This window comes from Calypte anna, chromosome 13, assembly GCF_003957555.1.
Source record: "Calypte anna isolate BGI_N300 chromosome 13, bCalAnn1_v1.p, whole genome shotgun sequence".
NCBI lineage: Eukaryota > Metazoa > Chordata > Aves > Apodiformes > Trochilidae > Calypte > Calypte anna.
This window is the reverse complement of record NC_044259.1, coordinates 13,926,552-13,941,607: the sequence shown is the minus strand read 5'-3', so window position 1 is coordinate 13,941,607 and position 15,056 is coordinate 13,926,552. Positions and strand designations below refer to the sequence as shown.

Sequence of the window (15,056 nt, the reverse complement as noted above, 5' to 3'; positions counted from 1 at the left end):
AGGGTTTGTGTTTTACGTAATTCAAAAATATGTGGAGTGATGTGATCGTTCCTCACTGTCAGAAGCCAAAGAAATTAAAACAAACCCAGAAGAGTTTCATTAGTCCAGTTTTTATTCAAATTAAAGGACAGGGAACTACAACGTGATTTTCTTTTATGATATAAATACATGAGTGAAGAATGTTTCTTGAGTCATTCATCACACTGGACAAGACAGCTGTCAAGAGAACGACTTTGCAAGGTCCCTGGTCCTTCACACTCATGCAAAAAATCTTTATTTGAAAAAATGAGCTTAAGCAGTCAACCAACTCATTACAGTATACTGTCAGCTACTGAACCAACAGAGTCTGGTTTATAAAAACAAAGAATTTCACACCCAGGTAAATTATTTCACAATCACCCATTACTCTCAAGGGGTTTTTTATACATAAAATATACAAATTAAAATTCTCAATAATCATTTATTGTCACTCTAGTGGAGAATAATTTATAAACCCATAAAAATGGTAAGGGCAGAGGAAAAAAAGTGAATTAACTCATTTCCAGACTATAAAGTCTAAAGCATTCCCAAGCACTGTAGCTCTGAGCAACAAATTATGCTCATGTGAATGTGATTTATGGGCAGGACGTTAAGCCAAGGGGCAAGTGCTTTGATACTTCATTTTATTAGTAACAAATCCCAAAGGTTACAAACGAGCTGCATTTATCTGTTGAACCATCATGTTAGCTTGATAAATAGGCATCACACATCACTGGATATTAATGATTTTGGTCTCCAAACACTGTGAATGAGAGAACAGTATTAAGCTTTCATGGTGGTGTCATGCAAATGCTGCCAAGTGTATTTATGATAATTACAGTGCTGTTCACATCTGTACAGAAAAAAAAAAAAAAAGTATTTGGATAAACTGAATGAACTCAAAATGGGCTTTAATCACCCCCAATTTATCTATTAGGCACAAATGGAAAAGATGGATTTGATTCAAAGTGGTTGAAACAACAGATGGCTTGAGGCAAATCTCTCCTGCTTGACACCCACCTGCCCACTCTGCAGTGCCAGCACCAGGGGCACCCACCACCAATGTTACTGGGTTTCTGGGTGTCCATTCTGGGGACAATTACTCTGCAAGAGCGAAGTCACCTTTGGGACACCCACAAGGGTGGGTCTGCAAGGGATCAGCACGCTGTGACACCCAAAATGAGCTGTCAAGAGGAAAGAGCTGAGGAAAGCCTTCACGTTCCCAAAAGAGCACTGCATGGAAGCAGCCTGAGTTTGCTTTGTGAAGTTTTTACAAAACCTCCTGCAATAATTTGACTGGTTTTGGCAGCCTGGGGGTTTGCACCCACCCTGTTGGGGCCTCCTCCACCTTCAAGCTCACGCAGGAGCTGAGAAACAAAACCACCAAGAGACAGCTTGTCCACCAAGCTGACTGGGAAATAAATACATGGCACAAGAAAATTAAATCAGAGCATTGAAGTTGTTGTAAAATAACCAATCATCTAAGAGCCTACTGGTGACTGAGGTAATGGATTTCAGTGTCTCTCCCAATGTTGATCCCAGTGCTGTCCTCCTGTTAGAATCAACATCAGAACCATCCCAGATCTTAGTTACATCATAGAATTTCTTGTGCAGAAAACATATTCACACCTACATCATGGCCAGCGAAAACTGTACTGGAGTGTAAGAATTAGATCCCAAATTTAACACAACTGTCATCGACAACCATAAAAAGCAATCAAAAAATTGTTTTAAATTGTCTTATAAAAATATTTACAGTAAAATGTGTTAGCGCTAATGCTACGTTTTCAGTCCTAGAAAAAGACAATCTGTAAAGGATCTGGCTCAGGTGCTCAGAATTAAAAATACAATAATGACACCACACACCAAAGAAGGACAGATTCAAAAAGCATTTCAAGGTGTGTGTGGGGGGATGCAGCTGGTTCATCACGTGTAATGGTTGTTCATATTGCATAGCTGGAAAACGAGGTCACTTGACTTGCATAACACTGCAATGTTTGAGAAGGAAAGAAGAAAAGATAGAAAGAGAAACAAAAAGAAGACAGAAAGAAAGACAGAAAGACAAAGACAGACAAGGACAGAAAGACAGAGAGAGAGAAAGAGAGAAAAGGAGAGAAAGAAAGAGAGAAAGACAAAGTCAGAACAACAAAGACAAAGACAGACAGACAGAAAGAAAGAGAAAAAGAAAGAAGGAAAGGTATCATTTGCCATCGAGGAGAACTGGCTGCAGCCAGGAACACCACCTCTCATCCCTAGCAAGGGTGGCAAGTCCTAGCCCTGTCCAACAAGCTGCAGGCCTGGGCCAGCACTGGGCAGAAATGCCATTTTACAATAGCAGAAAAACACCCTGATCTGAGGGCAGGTGCCATCAGGGATACCTTCCTACCATAACTTTTACTATAAGAAGCATGTCCTAGAAGAGTAGCTTGTTGTACAACTTTGGCACGTTTCAGTGCAGATTGTAGAGCCCATAGCAAAAGGTTTAAAGGGTATTCTACAAAAGGCTAATTAATCTTTTTATTATTACTGTTTTCCAGGCCTCTGAGTTGACATACAATGGAAGAGTAGACATCAAGAATAATACTACCATTTCTTTGGACAGTTTGCTTTTGTCTGTAAAAACAAGAATATCCAAAGAGGAGCAGGTGCTACCTAATGTTCCATATGAAGTTCAGTCTCCTCTTTGTGGGAGGTGACAAAGCCAAGGTAGGTGCTGTTCCCCCAGAGTGAACAGGCAGCCACCTTTCAAGAACTGTGTCAATTTCAACACTAAAATCTACTTATTTACAGAAGTAACTCACTCCTCTACAAGAGCTGTACAAGGTGATTTAGCCTTAGATACCTCTGAAATAAATTTTTATGTATTTTTCTTTTCCACTGTAGAAGGTCACACTGAGTCCTTTTGAAAGAAGCCAGCAGAACACTGGTAAGTGCTGGAGCTCAACAGGGACACAGGCAGATTCAGTCCTGCAGGCCAGCTGCCCACTGCAGAGAGCCTCAGCTGAGCTATATCAGGGGGGGAGAAACAAAAAAGGAGAGAAAATATTTTCCTTCATTAGTTCTATTTAGTTGAGGAGTCTTTTGGGAGTCTGCCCCTGTATGGAGAGGTATACCAGAGCTCAGGATGAGACACAAAAATGCACTTTAAAGTCAAACATCATCTTCAACCAAAGCTTTAAGAATTTGGGATGCAAGCAAGACAGCTACCTTACAGCATGGATCTAGATTTGTCTGCGTTGAATAATCTTCTGAATCCTTCATACGCCTTCAGTGCAGGCAAGATTAAAATAGCAATTAGAGTGACAGTGATTAGCTAATCTCTATATTCTGGAAGCATTAAAACACTGCAGGTATTTTACTTTGCTCAGTAACCCCTGCTTGGGTGACACAGGGTTTTGCTGTATGTAATGTCTCTACATTAATGGCAATGTAAGGTATTTCTTTTAACACCTAAATGATCTATTATGAAATGGCATTGAGATGCTGGACAGAGCTAGAACTGGAGCTTTCAGCACAGCTGAAACATGTGAGTTGGGAATCCTTTCTATTCAAGAAACATTTGTTTCACAGGAGCAATAAACCCTGTGGGAGCAGCACATGTTTTGTGGGGTTGCAAAGTTCTGCATGGTTCAGGTACTGAGACTTCAGCCCCAGGGAAGGCACTGCCCAGCAGGTCCCATCACGTACAGCAAACAGCATTCATGGCAAGTAGAAAAATCACATGGTATTTATTTCCACCACACGACAAGCATTTCAGTGATACATACAGTAGTCCAGTGGCATATACAAACGTTTGACTGAGACAGTGTCACACTCGAGCCAGAGCACCCTGTTCCAGTCCATTTCTGCTGACAACTTTTCTCAGCTGGTTCTCAGAAGTTCCCATTGCCTGTAGTAAAGTCCACCCTCCAGGCACAGTGAGTAAATAGTTCAACTGATAATGTGCACAGAGCATCAGTAGTGAAGAAATCCAGAAGTGTTTGTTTTTTACTCACGTGCCCAAACGTAGCAGTTTCGTTTCACTCAAGAAATCCAGTGCCTGCAGTCCAAGCACTGTGTTTATCTCAGGACACTAACCATTGAGAAGAACAGTTGATTGCACCACAGATAACAAGCAACACCTCGTGCCTAGCATGGAACATGCCCCCAGAGGGATTTTCGTTTCGCTACACAATCCACTGCAGAGCAGATGATGTTTGTAACGTATCACTTGTCATGCTAAGAGGTTAACAGCAATGAGATGGGTCAAGTCAGAGGTCAGTCATCTTCTCAACACCACCTAGCTGGATCCACTTTACCTCTGCTCCTCACGTGGGCTTGATAGTGTGTCACAATGGTTTGTGAATCACAGCCACACCTGGTGGAAGAATGGAAAAACAGTTATTGCAGGAGCAGCTCCTGAGATGTGATGTGAAAAAGACCACCCTGCAAAGTCAAAGGCCAGCAATAGATTAGCAGAGAAAAAGGTGTCTACTATTTCTGTGAAAGTCTCCTCTGTTGAAAGCCACACAAAACATATGAAAATGTAAGATTAAAGTTTCAGGAGGCACAACACTGAGTTTATGAATTCCCCAAGCTGGCAACAGCTCTCCCACTGACTATTTACCTGCATAACTTCGGCCTGTGCTCATGCTGGTTGGTAATAACGTCCACTTGTCCGTGGTGGGATTGTAGTATTCCACTGAGGCCAAATTACAGGACCCATCATCTCCTCCCACCACGTAGAGAAGACCATTCACAGCACACACACCTCAAAGCAGAGTGCAGATGGTTACACATGGACTAACTCATCCCCCACAACACGTCCCCTGCCATGTTCCAATTCACCCCCAAGCAGATACCTCACCTTCCATTTTTATCACTTTGTTACAATACTGATCACTTACATCACTAGCATATTAGTTGCATTAAAAACCACACAGACAACTGCAACCAAACACCACACAAAGGCTTATTGTGGTTACCTGCATTTCTTCTACACATATTCATGTCTGCTACTTGCTTCCAAGTGTTTGTTCCCGGGTCATAGACTTCCACACTCTTCCTTACTAAGGGACCATCATGCCCCCCAGTAGCATACAGCAGCCCGCTGAGGACACCAACACCTGCCAAACAGAGCCCACCATCAATCAGACTTACCAGGGAAAGGGCTGAGTGCCTCTGGATCTTCTGCTCTCCACCCACCACACAGCACTACAGACCTGCACAGTAACACCTGGCAGATGTCCTGACTTCCAGGGCTGTTCTCCTTCTGAGCTGGACCTCTGTCTATCAGAGATCAACAGTCTGGTCCCATGTCATTCAATCTTTTGGGACTTTCTTGTTCTCTCACCCCTGACTTCTGCATCCCACCCCATCTCCTCCCCACCTTCCTGATCTTTTTTGCAACGAGGCCCTTTGCTTTCAGCATCCTCTCAGCTCCACTGCCTGGATCGGGGTCACTCCGAGGACTTCGGGACACCCGTCCTCGCCTCCACTAGATGTCAGCACCGGGACGGCGATGCCGGTGCCTGGGAGCAGCGCTCCGTGTACGGAGCTGTGCGGTAAATCCTGATCAGCGGGAGAGACGCGTGGGTAACAACAAGAACTTGAGGAGCAAAACTTTCAGGCTGGGAATAGGAAATTGCAGGGCTATTTGGCAGCAAGAGCATCTCTAGTACTGAGCCTGACTTGTGGAGATGTACTTGCAAAGCAGGACTGGGAGCAGAGTGCTCCAACAACAAAATATTCACTGAAATCCTACAGACAAAAGCCATGAGACATGAGACACTCATTCTGTTCTCCTGTCAAGTTTAAGCATCAAACAGATAATAAAAACTTCTTCAGTTGAATTCAAATTATGAATGTGTGACCATATTCACCTCATCTGGAATTACAGAAAAGGTGTCAGAGGGTGGAAAGAAAGACAAGTGTAAAGAGTTGCCTCCCAGCTGCCCAGCTCAGGAGGGAATTCCCACCACAGCTTAACCTGCAGGGTCATTTCATCCCATGCAAAGGGCTTCCCCTGGATAATTCCACTTTGGCTGTTGTACCACAATTGCAATTTGACATCAGGGAAGACCTAACATGGCCTTTCCTCTTATCTTCCAGATCAACCAACTCATGCCATACACTAAAAACTAGCTTAGCAGGGGCAATCTGAGACTAATTTTGTTACCTTGTCCTGGTCTGCATATCACCCAGTGCAAGATATGCTTTGTGATGCAAAGCACCCACTGGATGCTTGCAGAGAAAACCCAAAAGGAAAATCCACCCATAAGCCTTAAAGACAGAAGAGCAGGAAGCACAGCCTGGCTTTCCAGCCCTTGCCTGAGCCTGAGCCTGGCCACTTGGAAAGACAACTCTTTGCTTCCAAGTGAGATGCATCTGTTAGTGAGGCAACTTAGAAACACTGAACATTATCTCATTAATCCAGAAATTAATTTCAATTTGGCAGATTTTAACAAAGCCAGGAGAGTCACTGAAAGCTTCCAAGCAATTATCATTTTTTTCCCCTTGTGGGAAGCGGGGAGGAAATAACAAGTTGCACTTGCCAGCCCAGCAATGCCAAAACACACTTTTTCTTCTGTTCTGTGAGCAGAGGAGAACCCAGTGATCATCTGCTCTTCAGATGCCATCTCAGAGGCAGTACCTGCACCGCTGCGCCGAGTGCTCATGTCAGCCACGTAGGTCCATTCGTTGGTGGCTGGGTTGTACTGCTCGACGGTGCTAAGGCACTGACGGGATGCTCCGTCGTAACCCCCCACAGCATAGAGTTTACCTGGAAGAGGCACACATTGGCATCAGCACTATGGCTACAACTCATTGGCTTCACCATCATGTCTGAGGACAGATCCTAGCTGAGGGAGGCCCTGGGAGATGCGTCTAGACCTGCTGGGATGTCTGGGGGAAATGGTCCCAAAGGGATCTGAAGGAGACTCACAGATAGGTGGGACTGGTTTTGAAGCTGTTAACTTGTCAGCCAAGACAGGGAAACAATGTGACACAACAGCTCGATTAGAAGTCAAAAACTCAGAGGGTTTTCCAAATGACTTGTTGCCCCAGGAGAAGAGGTAACACCAAAGCACGTTCTGCTGATGGAGGTTTCCTCCTGTTCATGCACCACAAGGCAACATGTGCTGTCAAAGGTGGATTCTGTACACTAATTACAATATTACATGAGCAATAAATATGTAATAGCCTTTTATGTTAATGTAATAACTGTATGGAAATCTAGACCTGATTTAGAAGAAACTAACTGGTTTCAAAACTAACTGGTGCTGCCAGCACAGCTTGCTCCCTTGTGCCAAGTGATTACTACACAGAAGATACCATGGGAGATCTTCACAGCATGGATACCTGACCCTGTGCACCTCAACTCCAAGAACAGACACTGAGTGAGACTGGAAAAATAACATCAGACATCACAGGACTAAATCATACATGTAAGAAAGCTGACACTTCACCATCTCTTCTGTTCATACAATTTTCAATCCATAAGAGCAGAGCCTGACCACAAATAAGCTACATTCCTCCTGTCTCCACAAACAGTTCAAATTTACATGTGCTGTTGTTTCAACCCACCTGGTGTCAGTCAATGAATCAAGGCAAGAGTGTCAGGCAGAGCAAGACAAGAGACATATATTGGCTGACATATATTATCAGATATTTTCAGTACCCACAGATATCAGATCAATCTTCATCACATTCAGATGAACACTTTAGATTAACTGCAGGCTGCAGCTTGCTCCCTACACCAATCTGATGAGCACTTCTTCCCCATCACACACCCTCAGTTTTTTTTTATCACAGACTCCAACATGTGCAATGCTTATTTGCAGTTTCAAGCAAAGCAAAGGAAGAAGGTTTGGTTTGTCTCCAGTAGAAAATCTGTCCACAGAAATGCAACTCCTGGGTATGTACTTATTTATTCCACATTCAAATGACTGACCCAGTTTAACAAATCCCACTGACTATCAGCAGCCCAGCACTTCACAAGCACAGCCAATTCTGTAGAAGATGCTTTTTAAATATGCAAATTTAGCACAGCCACTGCTATTTATTCTGAATTTATCTTCTTTCCTCCTCTCATATAAACACATTCCATGTACTTAAACACGTCATGTATTTCCCATGCACACAGGACAAACCAAGCTGTTCCAAAGCTCAGTTTATAACAAGGCTTGTGACAACAGCTGCCCCACACTGCACTGGCTCACAAGTGCTATGGCAGGCTAAGGATCAAAGAAAACCTTTCACCTGTTTCAGAACTGATTTTGCTACAAGAAGAAAAGATTCCCACTTAAACTGCTCTTTCTCCTGGATCCAAATCAAGGAAATTAGCTCCACTTCACTCAATTTTGGTGCTGACAAAAGGTGCCAGCAGCCACCATGGCTCCTCCAGCCACCCCCTGCACCCACATCACCTGCCTCCCACAGCACTGCTGTTTGCCATCATCAGTCCCTCTGCTCATTTCCAAACCAGAACAAACTGTGCTGTTCATGCTGGCAAGCCTGATGTCAATAAATGCAGGTTTTGGTATTCCTGCCAAACCACCAGCTCAGGGCTGTGGGAGGAATGATGCTCCTGTTTGGGGGGAGATGGGGATTTTTGGGGATGGGTACTCCATCCCCGCAGCATCTGCTCACAGCAACAGCATATGCTACACAACACCATGTGCTTTCACTGGCCAGAAGCAGCCCGGGAAGAATAATGATTCAAAGAAGCTTGTACACACCTAATGGCATTAACAGGAGGCACGGGCTGGTCTGATTTGGGTCTGAGGTTTTTGGAAAGCTACACGTGATTTTTCCCTAAGATAAAGAGGAGAATGGAAAAAGCTGCAGCCTTTACCTCATATAAAATAAACCTTTACCAACTAGTCTAGAAAACAGTTCCTGTAGTTCCCTCCTATGTAACTTAACAATTCAGGCTTCTCTTTGACACAGTGACATTTGCTTGATGGAAATGGCTGCTGGTTTCTTACCCTCCACAACTCCAACTCCAACACTGCTTCTTCTTGTATTCATGGGAGCCACAAAAAACCACTCATTGGTTTTATAGCTATAGGCCTCAACTGATGCCAGACCTAGTTAAAAAGGGGATACACAGGTTTTCTAATTAAAAAAAAAGAGAAGAAAAAAAGATTGGTGTTGCACTTTCATCTGCCTTCCACCTCCTCCCAAGCCCATAATTCCCCACACACTCCTGCAGCCCAATTTCCTAGTCCCTTGCCTTTCAGGCTGGGACCAACACTTTCACCTCTTCAGCAACTGGAAAACTGTTACCCCATCACCCCTGCTGTGGGACTGTTGCCCCTCTGATGTGCTGGGGACATCAAGAAGCAGAGTCCAAACCCAGAAGTCCCTTCAAGTGTTACAAAAGGCCAAAGTAAAGGTTTAAAAATTCCCCCAGACTCTGTTCTGTTGTATTCCTCACCAGCTGAAATAGTTTAGGGCTTAACCAAGTGGCAAAGCTCTGCAGCAGAGGCAGAGGTGTGAATCTAAACACACAGTTATGCCAAGATAAATCCACACACGTACCCCATGAGATGCCTTGCTGCCATTTTTTTCATGTTGCTATGAAAAAATTAACTAAAATAAGGAAAAAAATCCATCTTAGGTTGAGAAAAAACATATACAGAGAATGAGACCAGGAAAACTGTATCACTAAAGAAAAAAAACCAGAGTGAGATTCTCTGCAATTACTGATGGGTCAGAACCTCCCTACAGCTCTTTGCAGAGGCCTCTGTAAACATTTTTGAGGTCCAGCACTGCTTGGTTTTTGCTCAGCCACGTACCAGTGCTGCCATCAAAGCCTCCCACTGCGTACAGGAGATCATTGAGCACCGCCGCGCCCAACGTGCTTCGTCTTTCCTGCATGCTGGCTATGGATGTCCACTGGTCCTTCACACCATCATACACATCAACAGTCCGTACCCTTAAAGATCCATTAAAGCCCCCAACAGCATAAACATTGCCAGCCATAAATACCACACCTGAGAAAAAAAGGAGAGAGATTTTTATGGTTTTTTGGGTTTTTTAACAGCTTGGGAAGCGACTGTCATCAGATGTCTGTCAGACTGAGTAAGACAGCAAGGGAGAGAACACAGGCAAGGTTTTGGCATTTTCTGCAGTACTGGAGAATGATAAAAGTATTATAGAACATATATGTCATGTTGAAGGTGAAATGTACATAAATACATGGCAGCTTAAGGCACAGATGGATTTCACACCGGAAGGAATAACATTCTAAGTCAGAGAGAACACCAAATGGCAATCCACGTTGACAATCCTCTTGGAAGCCTTCAGAGGAACACTCCCAACCCACCAATCTGCTCTCCATCACCCACTTCACAGCACTGAAAAGGCCTTACTCATCTCCTTTGATTTTCACTAGGAAACCAGCAAGGAAAACTGGAGACAAGAACAACTGGAGAGAATGAATGAGAAGGATACATGTGTGTAGTGAAAGAGGAGGAAGGAATGGCAAAAAGAAACTGATTCTTAAGGCCAGGGGCACAGAAGAAAGCTAACGGGATGACTGAGAACATCCAGCCAGCCTTGAAGAGTTGCATTGGGTAAAAGAAGAATGGGTTATAGCATGTTCCTGTTACCTGCTCTGCATCTTCGAGAGGGAAGCTCAGCAACCTGATCCCACCGCTCCTCCTCAAAATCATAGCACTCCACACTGCGAATGGCTTTGGGTGCTTGTCCACCCACCACAATCATCACCTGGAGAGGGAAGACAAAAGCCAGAAAACCTCAGACACCAGCCCAGGCAGCTGCTCTCCGTAAGGAAACCACTGGCACAACCTGGTCAAGTGTAGCTGCCAAAAACATGCTGCAGGCCCACTAAAAGCCTCTGCAGGCGGGAAAAAAGTTCTCTGCAATGTAATGCATGCTTCATGTGTCAGCACCACTCCTCACCATTCCTGAGGTGGGCAACCTGCCCCATTTCCTCATGAAAAACAAAACAGAGGACAGCACACACAAGATTCCCCACCAAAGTATTTTTAAGTGAAGAGCTCAGTGTAATTTCCACTGTTCAGTCATTATCCCCATGGTGCTGCTAGAAATAACCAATGCCACTTAGCAAATAAAACCTGACAGCTGTATTGCCACCTGTGGGGAAGGCAACACTCAGGGAAATCACCAGGACTATTAAGACTGCGGGTGCAGGGCTGCTGAAGGAAGTCATTTGTCAGCTTCATTGAGGCTTTTGGCTGCAACATGGATTGATGCAAATCCTGTAATTAAACCTTAAATTCCTTACAGAGAGGGAAGATCTATATGATGGTGATCAAGGGCAATCTCAGGAGTATGCTCTGCCAAGTCAGGTTAAAGAGCCATCCAGCCCCAGACTCCATTCCCAGGAATGGCAGAGCAGTGGATACCGAAGGAAAAGTGAGCAGACCTGGACAACATGCAGTGTGGTCCTTCCTAAATCTGCCCTGTTTGCCATCAGAAGCCAAACTCCCCATGGACTCAGTGACTTGCCCAGGGGTAATGGTCCCAAGAGTAAACACCTCATCACTTGAGGGCTCTCCATCACTCCTGAGTCCTGCTCCTGGGTACTGTGGACCAGTGGATGCATGACAGTGTCCAAACCACCTGCACCTACAAATAACTTGACCTGCACTTTGTTCTGAACACGTTTCTATCCTCCACAGCTATCAAGAGAGTGGATTTGCTCCCGTTACCACAGCAAATTGGCAAGTGCAAACACTACCCAAAACAGTCTAATTTTTACAAGGCCAAGGAGCTGGAAACACGAGAATGGGGCTTCAAATGTAGTCAAAGAATAGACAGGAAACTGGTGTTAGCCTCTGCAAGTTGTCTTTAAGTAGCTGAGGGGATAAGACCATCACTTGAGGTCACCAGGGTAATGAGCTCAACTCCAACCCCGGTTGTGTTACAAGTACGGAGTTAGACAGCAACTTAAAGAATCTGAAGAGTATGAAAATAGTGGACTGTTACATCTATAAATATGAGAATATGACATTAGAAAACTGAGTCAATTAGAAAATTGAGTCTCAATTAGCAGCCTGACTACTAGTTGTGTAACTGTCTCTCATAGAAAGCTGTACAGCTTCACATGATTACTGAATTAAGAGATTTCACAGCAGACTGTAATCCCTCATTCCCAGAACCAACAGACCAGATGAAAGTTTCTCAGTAACAGAATTGTTGGAAGATCCTCACACTCTCCCCTTTCTTTACAGTTAAAAAGAAGGGAGAAGAGACCTGCAGGTGGTCTGGGTATATGCTCATAACTCATGCTACAAGAAGATGTTAAGAACCTCTGAACTCATTGGTTCACTGTCCATTTTCGCCCGTAACTACTTTAGTCCTTGAACAAGCATCACTTCAGCCTTCACAACACCCACAAAGCTGTGTTCTACCAACTTCATCTCAGCACCAGTAGATGGAAGGGACACAACACACTGACACACTCTGCAGAACTGCAGTTTTTCAGTGGACAGTCCACTATCTGAATATCTGAACAGTCCCTCTTGCCACAGATCTCATACACCACACCACAAACCAAGCTCCCTCTGATTTGTGTTTAGAAAAATGCACTGTGGTTTTGATGTCTTAGAATTTCTGAAAAGCTTATTAATAATGCTAATTATTAAGATCCATTGTGCTGAACCGTGTTTATCTCTGGGGCACAGGGAAAACAGTTTCTGTTATCATTTCTTTCTTCACTAATAAAGTGGTGGCCAGAGCATCCCATGCCTGCAGGATAAACACAGGGAGTAACAAAGATTATTTATTCAGTAGCTGTTTTGAGTCTATTGAAATTCACTTCAGACTTCCTGCCCACGGGTCTGGGTGCTGTTATTTCCTGCTTTCCAACGATGGAGACAGGAAAAGGAAAGACACCTACTGTGACCCTCCTCAGCAGGGCTGCACTACAGTGCCACGAGGCAGCAGAAACCTCAGCCAGCCCTCTCAGCACTGCAGTTTATCCAGCTTCATTACATAGTTTTGGTGGGCACAGGCAATTCCAGAAGAGGGAGTAAAGCACTTCCAAGGACAGTCATAGCATCAGTAAGAACTAATGTAGAAAACACAGAATTTCTTTCAAATACAGCAAATGCCACCAGTAATACAGTGTGAGGTGACACAAAACTAGAGACCTGGCTTACCTTTGGCAGGCTAACGGGAGTCCTTGGCTTTGTCCTAGGATTCTTTATCAGCTGCCTTTGATCCAGAGGAAGCAAATGATACTTCATGGCCTCAATAAGGAAGTCTTTACAGGTGTTGTTATTCTTGATTAAAGCTTCTTCTTCAACTGTCTGAGAACACGCACACACACGAAAATGATTTAAACTCAGAGCCACATTGTAGAAAGAACATGAAACCTGCAATTTATCTTACAAAGTATCAACATTGGGGAAAAAAAATATGCAGAAGACAGAGACGCCCAATTCTTCCCAAAGAAACACATGCAGTAACAGCCATGCTTCTCAGTATCACTCACAAGCAGCACTTATCCTTCTATCTTACCACCCTCTGCCAGACACTTAACTCAGAAGAGGAGAATTCACCAGGACTCTGGGTACAAAGTAAGTAATTTCTTAGTCAGAATTTTTAAGGAGAGGTAATATCTTTTACTTGATCAGAAGATGAAGTTGAGAGGGAAAAAAATGTGATGTATTCATCTTGTGGACACCAATTTTATCTCAGTTGCATTGATTTTTTTTAGACACATGATAAAAGCATAGAAGTCAAAGAGCCCATTGGCCAACCACTTTTTTGAGGATTCTCAGCTCATTATCAGGGCCCAGACCCCAGGAATTAACTTGTCAGGGACAATCTCTAAGTCAGAGATCATATCACCTCCCATCACACAGCCCTATCTCTGACCAAAGCCAGAATTATCACACAAAAAGCATTTTCACCAAGGTAAATTTACCTGCATGCCAGAGAAAAAAGGTGCACAAGCTTGTACCACCACCACCTGGGTACTTTCAGGGTGATAAACCCCAAGATATTAACTTCTAAGTGCTTCCAAGAGGGGCAGGAGCTTAGCTCTAGGCCCTGACAGATCACAGGTCCCATTTACAAGGTTTCTGCACTCACACATTGATTGCAGAGTCCACCCAGTTTTTCTTTTTATTTCCCTGCTCACAGATTCAGTAGCACAAACAGCCAAGCCATTGATTAAGGAGCTCCCAGCAGCTTAAGTGCAAGTATTAACTACTTATTTGCAGACTAACCTGTACAAGATAATCTCTGGGCAAAAGGGGCAGGCGAACGTGCTCCATCAGTTTAGCCATGTGCTCCAAGCGAGATTCCTTCTCGTAATTTATCCAAGAAATAACTGCTTCAAAAACCTACACAGGTAATGTACAATTAAAAAGAGAAAAGAGAGCAGGCCTGCACAGTCATCTACTCAGAATCAGAAGCATTGTGATTTTTACAACATGGAAGGAAAGGAGGTGCAAGATCTTTATCAAACATGAAAAAGTCATGACTTTGCAGAGAACACCCCAGCAGAGAAGAGGTGAGCTGAGCATGAATATTAATAACCAACTTCACCTCTAGATGTGCTGTATCACTCTGAAAGCCAAGCATGCATCCAGGACAATCATAAACCTCTTGGACATTAGCACTGGAAGGCAGCCAGGAAACTTAATTAGCTGGCCGATACTTGTGTTGGACATTATCCGTGAAATCAGGCACAACAATTACTCCTGATAACAGAGATGTCCCCTCCCAAAGCAGTCTGGCCACACAGTTAAGTCACCACACTTAATATTACATTTAATCACTGCACCAGTTCCTCCCCAGCCCCAAAACCAAGAAGTCTTAGGACAAGTTCCCCACACATGCAGGAACATCCACCTGCGGCCAGGCAGTCATTGCACTGCTAAAAATACCCAGGTACTTCTGCAGGGAAACAAGGGCACACTGGACTTCTGGGCTAAACCAAAATCTGTTTTTTCTCCCAGATCCAACTAGTTCTCAGTAACAAACTAGGGACAAACTAACCCATGCAGCAGGAGCTACGCAGAGCCCTGAGTAACCAACAGACGTGGATAGAAGTG

The 15,056-nt window shown here is 44.0% G+C and overlaps 1 protein-coding gene across 5 annotated transcripts in view; it reads right to left on the bottom strand.

The window, feature by feature from the left end:
- Positions 1-440: 440 nt before the first annotated feature.
- The window catches only part of KLHL3 (kelch like family member 3), a 43,787-nt gene continuing 29,171 nt past the window's right edge, over positions 441-15,056 (bottom strand). Inside the window, exons 7-15 of one of the 5 annotated variants that reach the window (XM_030459260.1) lie at positions 14,226-14,342; positions 13,152-13,301; positions 10,614-10,731; positions 9,798-9,995; positions 8,985-9,086; positions 6,650-6,778; positions 4,983-5,123; positions 4,625-4,768; positions 441-4,375 (exon numbers count right to left, since the gene is read on the bottom strand). In XM_030459260.1, coding sequence (XP_030315120.1) covers positions 4,347-4,375; positions 4,625-4,768; positions 4,983-5,123; positions 6,650-6,778; positions 8,985-9,086; positions 9,798-9,995; positions 10,614-10,731; positions 13,152-13,301; positions 14,226-14,342 — 1,128 coding nt within the window. In that variant the 3' untranslated portion in view covers positions 441-4,346. The remainder of the gene's footprint in view (positions 4,376-4,624; positions 4,769-4,982; positions 5,124-6,649; positions 6,779-8,984; positions 9,087-9,797; positions 9,996-10,613; positions 10,732-13,151; positions 13,302-14,225; positions 14,343-15,056) is intronic. The other 4 variants (XM_030459262.1, XM_030459261.1, XM_030459263.1 and 1 more) reach the window with 4 other exon arrangements.